Source organism: Vicia villosa, linkage group LG6 (genome assembly GCF_029867415.1).
Source record: "Vicia villosa cultivar HV-30 ecotype Madison, WI linkage group LG6, Vvil1.0, whole genome shotgun sequence".
NCBI lineage: Eukaryota > Viridiplantae > Streptophyta > Magnoliopsida > Fabales > Fabaceae > Vicia > Vicia villosa.
Window position 1 is genome coordinate 65,067,155 of NC_081185.1, and position 15,058 is coordinate 65,082,212.

General features: G+C 35.8%; 1 protein-coding gene across 1 annotated transcript; it reads right to left on the reverse strand.

The window, feature by feature from the left end:
• Positions 1–8,993: 8,993 nt before the first annotated feature.
• LOC131609202 (cytochrome b561 and DOMON domain-containing protein At3g25290-like) lies at positions 8,994–12,121 on the reverse strand. The gene is made up of 3 exons (XM_058880857.1): positions 11,248–12,121; positions 10,141–10,395; positions 8,994–9,725 (listed from the first exon to the last, which is right to left on the reverse strand). The coding sequence occupies exons 1-3, from the start codon at positions 11,860–11,862 to the stop codon at positions 9,426–9,428; spliced, it is 1,170 nt and encodes a 389-aa protein (XP_058736840.1). The 5' UTR covers positions 11,863–12,121; the 3' UTR covers positions 8,994–9,425.
• Positions 12,122–15,058: the final 2,937 nt, after the last annotated feature.

Consider the following 15,058-nt stretch of genomic DNA (forward strand, 5'->3'; position numbering starts at 1 on the left):
ATCAACCCACTCTGCTGATTATGTGAACAAGGAGCAACAATACATTCTGTATTGTATTGCTACCCAGAAGAAAGTTGATGTTATTCACATCATTTTCAAACACATGTGTAAGGCTGTGAAAGAATCTAGGGATACTTTCAAATCGAAAAAGAGCTACATCATTCCGTTTGGAAGAATCTTTACAAATCTTCTGGTCCACTCCAAGATTGTGGAAAGTCTGGAATCAGAAGGAACCATTAAAGATCTTGCAGTTTGCTCAGGAAGCTGCTTGAATGCTCTTACCTTGAGAAAGATGAATGTAATCAGTTCTATAAAGAACGTTCCTAAGCCTCTTCCTGGAGTTGAAGACAGAAGGGATCCTATTCTTGCTGAATTTGAATCCTTCTTCAGAAATGAGATTCCAGAAGTTAGGACAAGGTATCTCAACTCTCTCAATGAAGAAGCTGTCCAAACTGTCCCTGAAAAAGGCGAAAGGAAAAAAGCCCCTTCTTCAAAAGCTGCTGACTTAGAAGAAGTCCCTGAACCTGCTCAAAAAGCTGCTGTCAACAAAGAAAGAAGGACTAAAAGGAAGCTTGACTGTTCCTCTGGTAGGCAGGATAAAGAAGTTCTTACAGAAGTTGTTCCTGTAGCTACTGACAGTTCTGCTACACATGAAGCTATAGTTGAATCAGAAGCAGCATCTGAGAAAACAGCAGAAAAGGAAGAAGATGTTGTTGTTGAGAAAAAGAAAAAGAAAAAGGCATCTAAAGTTGTTGTTGTTCAAAAAGTTGCTGAGAAGAAGAAGAGAAGAAGAATGATTGTGACTAATAGTGAGGAGGAAGAAGTTGCCTCAAAAGCTGTAGAAAAGGAAGAAGACAGTCGAATGGCTTCCAGAAGAAAAGAAATTGCTTCTGGAAAAGCAAAGGTGGTGGAAGAGAAGAAATCCAAGAAGCAGAAGCGCCGTGAAGCTGAACTTGCTGCTCTTCAAAATGTCTCTAAAGGTATTTCCTTCTCTGAACCTGTTTCTGCACCTACTTATCAATCAGAAGCTGCACCAATATCTGTTGCCCCTCCTTCTGAATCTCTAAACCAACCAGAAACAGCCCCATCAGAATCACCCATTCTTGTCCGTGTTCTCACACCTTCTTCCTCTCCAATAACTAAAATCACTACTCCTTCTTCTTCACCTATTTCAAATGTTCTCATTCCTCCCTCTCCTTCACAAACAAAAACTGTGTCTAACCAAGTCATTGAACCCACTGTTCTTGACATACAACCCCTCCAAACTGTCATTCCTCCCACAACATCTTCACCCTTGTCTCTACCCCCTCCTTCTGAAAATAATGAACCCATTCCCTCCACCTCACTAAATAATTTTTCAGAAACCGTAGAAAATTTCCTTTCTCCACTTAACCGTGATCCGCAGCCCTACTCCATACTTAAACCAGATTTTGGGCTACACAAAATCAAACCTCGTCGTCCCTACAGTATTGGTGTACGCTTTACAATTGTAAAGCAGCTTGTAGACAGAGGTGTGGAAATCCTTCGTGCAGCTCATCATGGTGGAATAGATGATGAAGCAATGCGCAAGATCTGGCGGTCCTTTAGATTCATGTCTGATGTTGCCTTTAAAGCCCTTCAGGAGTCTTGTGAATATCTTGCTCCAAGACCTAAAAGGTTTCTAAGGGATGCTGAAGATTTTTGGTTTACTAGTTGTAGTGGCCGATTCTGCTTTGAAGAGAAAAAATTCATTGATGAGCTTGAATTAGCAAGGCTCCTTGCAGAACTGGAAGCGAATCCCTGCAGAACTCTTGTGGTCTGGCGACCAAAGTTCATGGTTCTGACTGGTGACTTTCAGGGGCTATTCAATTGGTTCAGAATGCACCCTTCTGAAAGTGCTCCTGATATGGACTTTCCAGAAGTGGTCTATCCTGCAGCTGCAGCTGGTCCTCCTTCTCCAACAAATCTTGCAACCATTCTTCAAGCCCTGGAAGATGGAAATTCTAAGTTCCCAGAACCAGAATATGCTGAAGCTATTTCTGAGTCTGACTCAGATGTAGAGATGGAAGATGCTGAAGAGATTGACTGTTCTCATTCAGAAGATCATCCTGCTGAGAATGTGGTGGTACATTCTGATGATCTCCCTGAAGAGACTACCATGGAAGCAGCCGTGGAGAATGCTATGCCAGTCAACAGAAGACTGGAAGTTTCTTCTTCTGGTGAACCCTCCTATCTGGTGCGGACTTTGGAGGCCATGCAGAAGAATCAAAATGACCTGACTTCTCGTCTGGATAGGCAAGATGAGACCAATGCAGAGTTCAGAGCCTTCATGGCAAGGCAGACTGAGAGCAACAATGGGATCCATGAGACACTAGCCAAGATTTTGTCAAAGCTAGGGTCTTAGTCTTTGTGTCTTAGTTGTTTTCTGTTTGTTTGTTGCATCTGTTTTCTGCATAACTCTTGTACTTCTGCTTGTTTTATCAATGATTATTTGTTTTTCTTTCCTTTGTCGAATGCTTACATCTGAATCTTTTACATTCTTTTTGATGTTATGACAAAAAGGGGGAGAAATAGTGATAAATGATTTGATTTATATTAGCAGTTGTCGGGAAGAAAGCCCCCACATTACTAACAGAAGCTGCAAGCTTCATATGTTTCTAAGTTGTTTTATTGCAGGAATTGAAGATTCAAGATCAATAAGCAACAAGATAAATCAAGTTCTTGGATTCTTGAAGCAAGCTGAGTGCTATGAAGCTTCAGAATCAGAAGCAAGAAGGAAGAATGTTCATATATTCTGATGATAGAATATGTTCTGATACATTCTATATGGCTTACATGGCTCTGATACATATTATGTGTTCTGAAACATATTTTATGTTCTGATTCATTCATGCTGACTTTTGTCGTTTAGTTTTGTTCTGTAACATTTCAGGATGTAGAGATGCTCTGATGATGCTCTGGTACATTCAACAATGTTCTGATATAATCTAGCATGAAGTGATGTAAGAAGAAATTCAATGTTCTGAAGCTGTCCGATGGAAGCAGAAATCAGAAGCTGTGAATGTTCTGAGGATCAAAGAAATTCAAGTTCTGAAGTTGTCCGATGGAAGCAGGAATCAGAAGCTGTGAATGTTCTGAGGATCTAAAGAAATTCAATGTTCTGAAGTTGTCCTATGGAAGCAAAAATCAGAAGCAGTGAATGTTCTGAAGTTCAAGCATATGTGAACGTCTCTACTGAAATACTCAGGGAAGTCTTTTATTTATAAAATTCTTCTAGTATTAATTTCAGGGGGAGATTATTCATCTCAGGGGGAGATTGTTAATCTCAGGGGGAGACACATTCACATTATGTTTATATGCTTATGCTATAACTGTGTAATTGTCTTTTGCCGTCTGTTATTCTGATTGCAAATTCATATCATTTATATATGTTTTTGTCATCATCAAAAAGGGGGAGATTGTTAGAACAAGAATTGTTCTGATCAATAATCTTAGTTTTGATGATAACAATGTATATGAATTTTGCTCAAGATAATGTGGTACTCTAATCCTATGCAATTTCCTTTTCAGGAAATATATAAAGAGTATGCACAAATCAGCGCTAAGAAGCTTTGACTCAGAAGGTTCAGTATGCAACTTCAGCACATGGTCTGGCAAGACATCAGAAGATGGTCAAGCAGAATCTGAACATGGTCTATTAGAAGCATCAGAAGAACTTGAGTTCAGAAGCAGAAGCACTGAAGTCATGGAATCACGCTCAGAAGCATATCAAGATCAGAAGATCAGAAGATGCTCTGCACCAAGCTGTTTGTACTCTGATGATATTCAACGTAGTATTTACAAAGAACAAATCAGAATCAAGTACTAGATGGCAGGCTACGCTGACTGACAAAAGGAACGTTAGAAGCTATTAAAGGCAATGTCAGTAGTCACAGCAAAAGCAAGGCTCGAGGTAGTTGACAAAACAGTGAAACATTAAATGCAATGCTGTACAGAATATGCAAAGCATTAAATGCTCCCAACGGTCATCTTCTCAAACGCCTATATAAATGAAGTTCTGATGAGAAGCAAGGTTACCAATTCTTAACATTTTTCTGTGAATATTAACTTACTGAAACGCTGTTCAACTAAAAGCTCAGAAACTTCATCTTCAACCTCACTACATTACTGTTGTAATACTTTAGTGAGTCTAAGCTTAAATCTGTAAGAGAAATATCACAGTTTGTGATGATAGCTTTTAAGAAGCAATTGTAATACTCTTAGAATTTGTTTACATTAAATTGTAAAGGACTAGAGTGATCGGGTTGTGATCAGTATACTCTAGAGAAGTCTTAGAAGGTCTCTAAGCAGTTGTTCCTAGAGTGATCAAGTTGTGATCAGAAGACTCTAGAAGACTTATAAGTTGTCTAAGTGGAAAACCATTGTAATCTCGTGTGATTAGTGGATTAAATCCTCAGTTGAGGTAAATCACCTTGTATAGGGTGGACTGGAGTAGTTTAGTTAACAACGAACCAGGATAAAAATACTTGTGCAAATTATTTTTATCTTACGAGTTTTTGAAACTACACTTATTCAAACCCCCCCCCCCCTTTCTAAGTATTTTTCTATCCTTCATAAACTTCTTGAATACATCAAACACCTCATCCTTTCTCTTGATGACGTAAGTCCACAACTTTCTACTAAAATCGTTAATGAACGTGACAAAATATCGATTGCCACCAAATGTGTCCACTTGCATAGGTCCACAAACATCGGAGTACACCACCTCAAGGTGTGCATTGGTCCTACGACCCGCGTCCTTGCTAAAACTTCCTTTGTGTTGTTTTCCTTTCACACATTCCTCACACAACTCAGCTGGAACGTTAATGTGTGGCAGCCCGGTAACCACACCTTCTTGTTGCAACGCTTTGAGATCACGAAAATTCAAGTGACCGAGACGATAATGCCATAACCACTCCTCTCTACTTGCAGCTGTAGCTAAGCACCTATGCTCCAATACTTTCAGCTCAACTTTGAAAGTCCTATTGGTAGCCATGGGAGCCTTTAGGATCAACACTCCACTAGCATCAACAACCCGCAAGATCTTATCTTCCAACCGTATATTGTAACCTTTTTCGAGCAATTGACCAATACTCAAAAGATTACACTTAATACCTGGAATATATAGCACATCCTTGATCATAGAATGTCCACCATCCTTTTTCTCGATCAACACATCACCGACACCTTCGGCCATGAGAGTGGAATCGTCCGCAAACTTCACTTTGTTTTTTGCCACTTGATTGATTTGCACAAACCAATCTCTTCTTCCCGTCATATGCGTTGAACATCCGGAGTCTAAGTACCACTCCTCTTTGCCTTGAGTTCCATCACGAACCGAAATCATCACATTTTGTTCCGAACTCAAAACTGTCGCTTTTTCTGCACTACTGCAGCTGCTGTCCCGTGACTTGCAGCTGCTGTCCAGCACCTCTGTCATGCCATCACACTCATCGGTAATCCTCATTAAGAGTGTGGCTTCATCATCCACCTCTTGCCTAGCAACCTTGGCTTCATCCCCTTTAGTTTCAAGCTGTTTAGCACCACACTTTGCTTGAAAATGCCCAAGTTTCTTGCATTTCCAGCATTGTATTTTGCTCATGTCTCTTGGTTTTCCACCTCTCGCGTTGCTCCGATCACCATAACCGTTTGAGTTGCTGCTCTCACCCTTTTGTCCCTTCGAATGTTTAGGTTCACCATCGCCTTGCTTCCCTTTCGAAGGCCATTTCCCTTTCGAACCTTTACTCCTTTCATTGAAACGAACTTGCAAAGCTAACTCCGCCTTTGCCTTATCGCTTCCTCTCTCGTCCATTCTTTGTTCATGTGCTTCTAGGTAACTTTGAAGCTCATCCTTGCTCAGCGACGTAAGGTCATTCGACTCTTCAATAGCAACCACAATGTTGTCGAATCTTGACGTCAACGAACGTAAGATTTTTGACACAACATTCTGCTCTAAGATCGTTTCCCCACACGACTTGATTTGATTCACTAAGCGCGTAATGCGCGTCACATAATCATTGATTGTTTCCTTCTCTTCCATTTGCGTTAACTCGAATTGCCTCTTGTGAGTTTGTAACCTCACAATCTTCACCTTCGCAGCCCCAGCATATGCTTTCTCAAGAATTAACCAAGCTTGCCTCGCGGACTCGCAATCACCGACTTTTTCGAAATTATCACCATCGACACAAGAGTGTATCAAGAAGAGAGCTTTGTAATCTTTCTTCTTCTCTTCCCTGAAAGTGGCTTGATGTGCAGCTGTAGGTTCAGCCCCAAGAGGTGTGACACCATTGTTGACGATATCGAGAACTTCTTGATATCCAAACAAGACCTTCATTTGTTTAGACCACTTGTCGTAATTCTTCGAATCAAGAATCGGTAAATTGGATGGGATTCGATCATTGGTACTCATTGTTGCAGCGGAATCGGATCAAAACCAGTGCTCTTGATGCCAAATGTTGGAACATACAAATCAAATTAAGGTATCTTTAATGGGGAAAATGATGAATTGAAGAAGATGAAGATTAGAGAATGAAGAGAAATAATAGAGAGAGAGTAATTGAGGGTGAGATAGTGAATTGGCATTAACCACAAAATAGGAGTAGTGAGCTCCTTATATAGTACAAGTTACAAAATGATTGGAATGAATTAAAACACCCTAAAACAAACAGAAAAACAGTTGGGCTTCAGTGTAACCGGTTACGGCAAACAGCGTAACCGGTTACGCAAACGCAATATCTACAGTGAATCTGTTTCACGGGTTCGTAACCGATTACGGTAACAGGCGTAACCGGTTACGCTAACTGAAGTGCTAAAAACAGTAGTTTCAACAAGTTTGTTTTTCTGTTTTGTTTAAGAGAGAATTATTATGAGTTGGTGAAGTGAGGGAATGCAAATAACATGGAATCTGAGGAGTATTTGATACTACATATAGAGAGAGAGGGGACAGATCATGCATGTTAGACATAGATATCATAAAAATATAATGATTCTATCAAATCTCATAAAAACTAAGCCATGAATCATGGCCCATGATTAAAAAGAAAGCAACAAAAGCAATGATAAATAATAATGAAAGCTAAAGCATTACTTATGTTGTGGGGATAAAGACCTGTCGAAAAAACAATGTTGGTAATAATGGACCATAACTAACATCACGGGCACTATAGAAATCAACATGGTTCTCAATTAAATACATGGTTTGGTAGCCAAGTGTTTAACGTTGAGTAAAAGCATAACTTTCCTTGTCAATTTACTCATAATAAGGTCCCTCTATATACGACAAAGCCAATAGTGTCTCTCCACATTTAAAAATGTGAGACTTTATGGCAAAACATATTTAGCTTTTAGCGTAATAAAGTACGCGAAATTATTGCTAACATTTGTGATTGATTAGTCTAATTAATTATTAGCATCATATAAAGGATTAGCTTTACCAACTTGAACTCTAATGTAGGATTACTAGCATTAGAATTTATCTCGAATAGGGTTATTTTAAAAATGTGTTTAGTTTAAAATCTTAACTTTAAATCTTTTTAAGTACAAATATGTGTATGACAAATTGTGAACTAAGTTCATACAGAGTTTTGATCTGTATTTAAATTATGCCAAATACAAACAAAGGCTCTGACAAATGGAAAGAAAAAAATCACCTCGGATGAATTCTTGAGAAACAAAGTTGTATTAGTAGGAAAAATTGCATTGATTATTGTAATGAAAAATAAGTATTTAGATTGAATTGTGGTTCATATTTTATTATATAAGACTATATTATTCATGTAGCTAGATGTTATCAATTGACATTATTGTGTCAAATCTATATTAATATTAAAATCAATAAGGCAATAATTATGTTATCTTATCCGTTGATGTCACGTTAGTTGTTGTATCAACCACATGGCTGAGAGATTGTCATTTTGAAATATTCACAATGTGATCGATTAAAAGTAAACAGTAAAATATATTTTTATAAATTACATTTTTGAAATATTCCTAAATGATTAAATCTTAAAAAGTATTTGAATTAAGGGTATTCATGATTACTGAACCAAATCACAATATCAGTTTACATCAATTTTAAATAACTATTTCAATAAAAAAACAGTTACTTATTTAAATTATTTTATACTTATAAATTGATTTATAATCCATTTACATTTATAAGATCGGTTTTATATTTTGCCTATTTTAAAAACTAATCTTTTTATAAAAATAATTAAGATTTTTTAGAAATTAAAAAACATATTTTTAAGTGAAAAAACATCATTTTATTCTCTATATAAAAACAATTTTTTTTTCAAAAATAAATTCCCATAAAGAACAAAATATTTACAATATTTTATTCTTTAGGAAATTGTACTTTTAGGGAAAAATGTTTCTAATTTAATTTCAGAAACAATATTAATATATATTTTTTTAAAAAAAAATTTATGAAAAATATTGTGGAATAATTCTTTTAAAACATTGAGTTAAATAATTTAAATTGATTTTTAGCTTAAACTTAATTAATCAAATTATTTATTATATGTGATATATTTTAATAAAGGTTAAATATATTATTGGTCTTTATAAATATTTCAAATTTGACTTTTAGTTCCTATAAAAAATGTCATGTTTTAGTCCTTATAAAATTATTTTTCATAACGTTTTAATCTTTCTACATGAAATAAAACTACGTGCATATATAATTTTGTAGGCACTAAGACATGATTTTTTTTTATAAAGGCTAAAAGTTAAATTTAGTAATTTTAAAGGACAAAAACATATTTAACACTTTTATTAACTATTTAAATAATTCATTTTTTTTTAATTTAATGCAATTTAATTTAAAGATATGGTTCGATTAATCATATGTTTTTACACCTCTACTTTAAGCCAACTTGCAATACAATACCTGATTTTTCTTAGCATAGTGTATTTGAGTTTCAAATCTTTGACAAAGGAGAAGACTAATTAAGAAGCACAAGTATTTACAAAGAAAATATAACAATATCTACACCAATATACTGTTATAACTTTTTATTATAAGCAAGGATAATATTAGATAGAGTACTAGAGGTACTCGAACCCACTTACAAAAGTGGAGCACGAACGCTCTAAAAAGGAAATTACTAACCAACTAAAATCTACATTAAGTAAAACAACGGGTTTTTACAAAAGTCGTAAAAATTACATTTGGAATAAGCAATTTCGCCAGAAAACGACCATCTCCAAACCTTCAATTTGATCTCCCATGTTATATCGTTGACATTGCAATTCCCACTATGAACCCACTATGAAACGAAGTATATTACACAGACAACATATAAGAACTAGGAAACAAAATGGTAGAAGCATCTAAAAATATCTAAACAAAACATTGAAAACCAGAGTCTTCCATGAGAAGAACAACCTAAATCTAGTCAAATGATTCAGACATCAAGGTGTTGGTTTCTTGTTTGTCCATCATAGGTTTTATTGTTGTTTTTAGACTTTCCTTTCATCACAAAACTCCATGTGATAGCTTCCAACACTAAGGCAATTACAGCCAATGCAATTATCACTACAATGTAAGATGATTTCCATTTGTGGTCAGGGCTTAGGATCTCAAGGCCTCTAAATATGTTGAGAATTCCAAGGATGATTATTGTGTATCCGAAACTGTGGTGGTAGATGTTCCAGTAAAATCTATATTTGTGATCCTTATTTGGCCTCAACAACAATGCAAATATCTGTACAAAGAAAAAACAGAGAAAATGTTACTACAGCTAGCCAGAGCTGTCATTAATCCTTAACAGCGTGTGTAAGACTGACTACCGCACATAACCTAAAATATTTCCTAGTTAAATCGTAATCAAATAGAATCTTATCAAATATTTGTCGGTTTTAAGACTGTATTTGAGGATATGCAAGGCATATTGCTGCACAATGTCCAAAAGAATCGTTAATCTTTTAAGGTAAACAACATTGACTACTGTCTGTGACCCAAAATTTAAACCGTAATAAAATAGAACCTTACAAAATATTTGTTAGAATAGAGTTTTCCTTAAGATCATGCACGGGCTATTGCATAAGACCCAAAATTATCCCAGTTAATTTAATTATAATTTTTTGGGTAAGATTATATGAATTAGAGAATGTTGTTACCTGTATAGTTGCAAGACAAAAGAGAGTAATTCCAACATTACGATGAACACTGAAAGTAATCCCCTCTGATTCACTTCCAAGTTTAATGCCAGTTGCCCACCCAGCAACTCCAAGAACATAAGCAGATAATTGACAACCAACATGAAGATAGAACCAAGCAGGATCAGCTGATGGGAAAGTTTTCACATATCTTGCCATGATTACCCCAAGGGGAAACAAAATACCCCAACTCACTGTATTTAGTAATCCATGAATCTGTCATTATTCAACAAAATCACATATTACCAGCATGTAAAAAAAACAATCCAAAAAAATAAATAAATCATCATAGTACAAAACATTAAACAACAAAGTTATTATTAGTTAAAGACAAATTGTTGGTGAACCCCAATTTCAATTTTTACTTAAATAGATTTTAGTTAAAATTTATTTTTCTTGTAAGTTTTTTTTTTTTTTTTATCAATTTTTCTTGTAAGTTAAACTAACACTAAATTACTTTATAATTTAAATGCATAAATATAAATAAATACAACGGTGAACTCTAAATCAAAAGTTACACTCATTTAATTAACTAATACATGCTAATACTAATTAGCTAACACACTCCTCTCTATAAGTAAACACTTCAATTTAAACTTAAACCACCAAAATCATTTAAAAATATTCATTTTTCTTCGAATTTATATTTGTCTGCATTTACGCAAGTAAATTGCTGTGATTGTTCAATTAAAATCAAAAAATTTTGATTTAAAATTTTTTATTTTTAAAATTATAAAATAAAAATAAAATATATTTTTTTAATCACACGATTAATATTATTATTACGAAAGCTTGCTTGAAAATCTTAAGTGAAGTGGATTCACATTCTTTTTCTTCCATACCATAACAAATAATTATATTTTCCAAACTAAAAATAATCAAAATTTTTTAAATATGTCATAAATTCATAACAATATTATTATATTAAAACCTAAACCCCAATATCTTAATCGAAATTAGGAAAGAAAAAAATAAAAAATAAAAAAAAGCTAAGAAACAAAAAAACACTCATTTTCTAAAAGTAACACAACTAAAAATTATTTAGAGAAAAAAAAGCTAAAAACTCACATTTTTCTTTTTGATGGCAAAATCTACAGGAACATCAGAAACCTCTGCACCATTCAAGCTAAGCCTTCCTTTAGAATTTAAATTTGGTGGATTAAACTCATGCGGACCCACCCTTCCTGCCATCACGGCGGAACCCACTTGCCAAACATGATTAACGCCGTCAACGTTAACAGGAACTTTAACCGTCGCAAAAATCTTCATAAAACCGCCACCATCTTCCTCCGCTTTCATGTCCCAAACATCAAACGACAGCTTCCCAGGTATAATCACGCTGTAAGATTTAAGGTCCAAAGTCTTTATGGCCATCACGGTGTCATTCTTAAACGCCACAATCACCTGCGCCCCCGCCATTCCGGTGCCAGTTGGGTTTATTCCCCAGGAAACCCAACCGGCTGGACTAGGCGGGGACGCGATGAAGACAACCGATAGCGTGGAGTTTTTCTGGTCGTGGGTGTAGTGGAGGTATGAATTGAGTACGGGGAGGTCGAGGCAGTACGAGTAGGTTTTTGTTCCGGTGAGTTTCTGAGTTGAACAGGTGAGAGATGAAACCGTTGTTGAAAATATTGAGATGAGAAAAAAGAGAATGGAAAATGAAGGCAAAGAAGGTGAAACCATTTTTTGGGAAGGAAAAATAAAAAGAGAGAGAGAATAGAGAAAGTGTACGTAATGTATGTTAAATATTGTTTTTTTTTTGTGTGTTGGTGTTGTTGTTATGTTATGACAGTGTGTGGGTTTGTTTTTCTGTTTTGTTTAAGAGAGAATTATTATGAGTTGGTGAAGTTAATGATTATGAGGTTGGAAAGAAAGGGAAAGCGAAGAACATGGAATCTGAGGAGTATTTGATAATACATATAGAGAGAGAAGGGGACAGATCATGCATGTTAGAGATACATCTACTTGTAAGAGTATTGTTTTTATATATTTCTTTTTTAAGGTTTTATTTAAAGGGTAATGCTAACATGTGCTCTAAGAACACATGTTAAGACCTAAATAAAGAAATTTTATCTTAGAATTTGTGTATTGAATTAATTATAAATATATAATTTTTTTATTTTTTATTTTACTTTTTAACTTGTGCCCATAGGACACATATTAGCATTACCCATAATAATAATTAATATATTTTTTTAATATAATAATAATAATAATAATAATAATAATAATAGTAATAATAATAATAATAATAATAGGTGACTTCTAAGATGATGGCTCAATTAAATCTCTCACCTATGAATTACAAAATTTACACCCTTTGATCATTTTAATTGTTCAGATCAATTAAAAATAAAAATGGGATACTTTATACATTAGTACACACAACTCTTACTCTATGCTTCTTCTCCTGTAACCGTTTTCATCCACTACTTTCCCTTACCCGCAGATTAACACCCATGATAAATTAATCATTATTCATTGATAAATTATTTAGTTACATTCTGATTTAGATATTAAAAAAACTCAAAAAAGTGTGTTCCACTGTGTAACACCAATATGTCGTAGAAATAAAAAAATCTAGTACGAATGTGTAACCACCATATCACATGGCAAAGCTTTCTACTTATTTCAAACTGTTATAAAAATTTAGAATTCAAATTGACACAGAGACTATTGTATTATAATATTAAATTTTATAATATATTTAGAATTTTAAATGTTTCAAGTTGAGGTATCTTCAGGTGGCAGCCCATTCCACTGCACTAAAACTTGCTGTATCTGCTGGCCATTTACTGAAATAATACGTGAGTTCAGAATGGCAAGGGGAGTCACTATAGGGTGATTGTCAACCGAATCATGAGGAAGAATGGGTGCATCAGGAGGGATAGGCCCCAAGTAAGGTTTTAAAAGTGAACAATGAAACACATTGTGAATCTTTGAATGGGAAGGGAGTTCCAACTTGTAGGCTACTTGGCCAATACGTTCACAAACACGAAACGGACCATAGTAGCGCTTTTGGAGCTTATTATACTTAACACCAGAAACAGAACTTTGCCTATAAGGCTGCAACTTCACATGAACATAAGAATTGACCTCAAAAGATACATCGCGGCGGTGATTATCAGCAAGAGTCTTCATTCTCTCTTGGGCCTTTGTCAAATTCTTGCGCAACATGGAAAGCACTTCTTCACGCTCATTTAGTAGATCATCAGTAGCAGCAATTTTGGAAGCACCAAGGACATACGTTGCAATTGTGGGAGGCTCCTTACCATATACAACCTGGTATGGTGTCAAACCTGCAGCAGTATGATATGAAGTGTTGTAATGATATTCTGCCCAGGGCAAAAAACGATGCCAAAGTATTGGGCGCTGATGAACAAATGCCCGCAAGTACTGCTCAATTGTGCGGTTAGTGACTTCCGTTTGACCGTCTGTTTGAGGGTGGTAAGAAGAACTCATTCGTAATAAAGTACCACTGAACTTAAACAGATCTGACCAAAATTTGCTGATAAAAACAGGGTCACGGTCAGACACGATGCTGCGGGGCATGCCATGTAACTTGCAAACCATGTTGACAAACAATTCGGCGACCTTATAAGCAGTGAAGTGAGAGGGTAAGGCACCTAAATGAGTATATTTGGAGAAGCGGTCCACCACAACCAACAAGACTGAATATCCTCCAGAAAGGGGTAAACCAGTGATAAAATCCAACGAAATGTCCTCCCAAACATTTGATGGTATGGGCAAAGGCTGTAGTAAGCCACTTGGTTTGCTAGTAGAATACTTTGTTTGTTGGCAGACTAAACACCGGGCAACAAAATCCTTAATCTCCTTACGCATATGTTGCCAATAAAAATTAGCAGAGAGCCGTTTGAGTGTCTTGATAACACCACCGTGACCACCCACGGGTGTTTCATGAAATTCTTTTAAAAGGAGTACCTTAAATTTTGAATTGGCAGGGATCCAAATCCGTCCTTTCGTCAACAATAAGCCGTTAGAAAAAACAAACCCAGGAAATTTGGTGGGATCAGAAATTACTCTTTGACATAATTCTTGATATGAAGAATTCTGCTGAAGTTCTTCACGTAGCTCATCTATGAACAAGAATTGAGGCGCTGAGAGTAAATTTAATTCAGCTGAAGAGGGCTCAAAGCAGCGAGACAAGGCATCAGCAACAACATTTGTTTTTCCCGGCTTATATTGAATATCATAATGGTAACCCAACATCTTGGACAAATAAAATTGTTGCTCAGGCGTCTGAATAACCTGAGTAAGCAGCTCTTTCAAACTTCTATGATCAGTTTGAATGACGAAGAAGTGACCCAAAAGGTATTGGCGCCAACGTTTGACTGCACTTGTAATGGCATGAAGCTCTCTAATATATGTAGAAGCCTTAGAGAGGCGAGGGCAGAAAATTTTGCTAAAATAAGCAATAGGATGGTTACCTTGTAACAATACAGCCCCCATTGCTTGTCCAAAAGCATCTGTTTGCACTACAAAGGGTATGGTGAAATCCGGAAGGGACAAAACAGGTGCCGTAGACAAAGCAATTTTCAACTGATCAAATGCTAGTTGCGCAGCAGAGGTCCAATCAAAAGCATTCTTTTTCAAGAGGGATGTAAGAGGGTGTGCCATGGTAGCATAATTTCGTACAAAGCGACGATAAAAACCCGAAAGACCCAGAAATCTACGTAAGTTCCTCACAGACTTAGGAGTTGGCCAATCCAAAATCCCTTGAATTTTCTGAGGATCTGGCGCAACCGTTCCAGCAGTGACGATGTGGACCAGATAAGCAATTGTAGACCGGCAGAAGGAACATTTGGTAGATTTCAAATGAAAGTGATGAGTTTCAAGGATAAAAAATACTTGAGAAAGA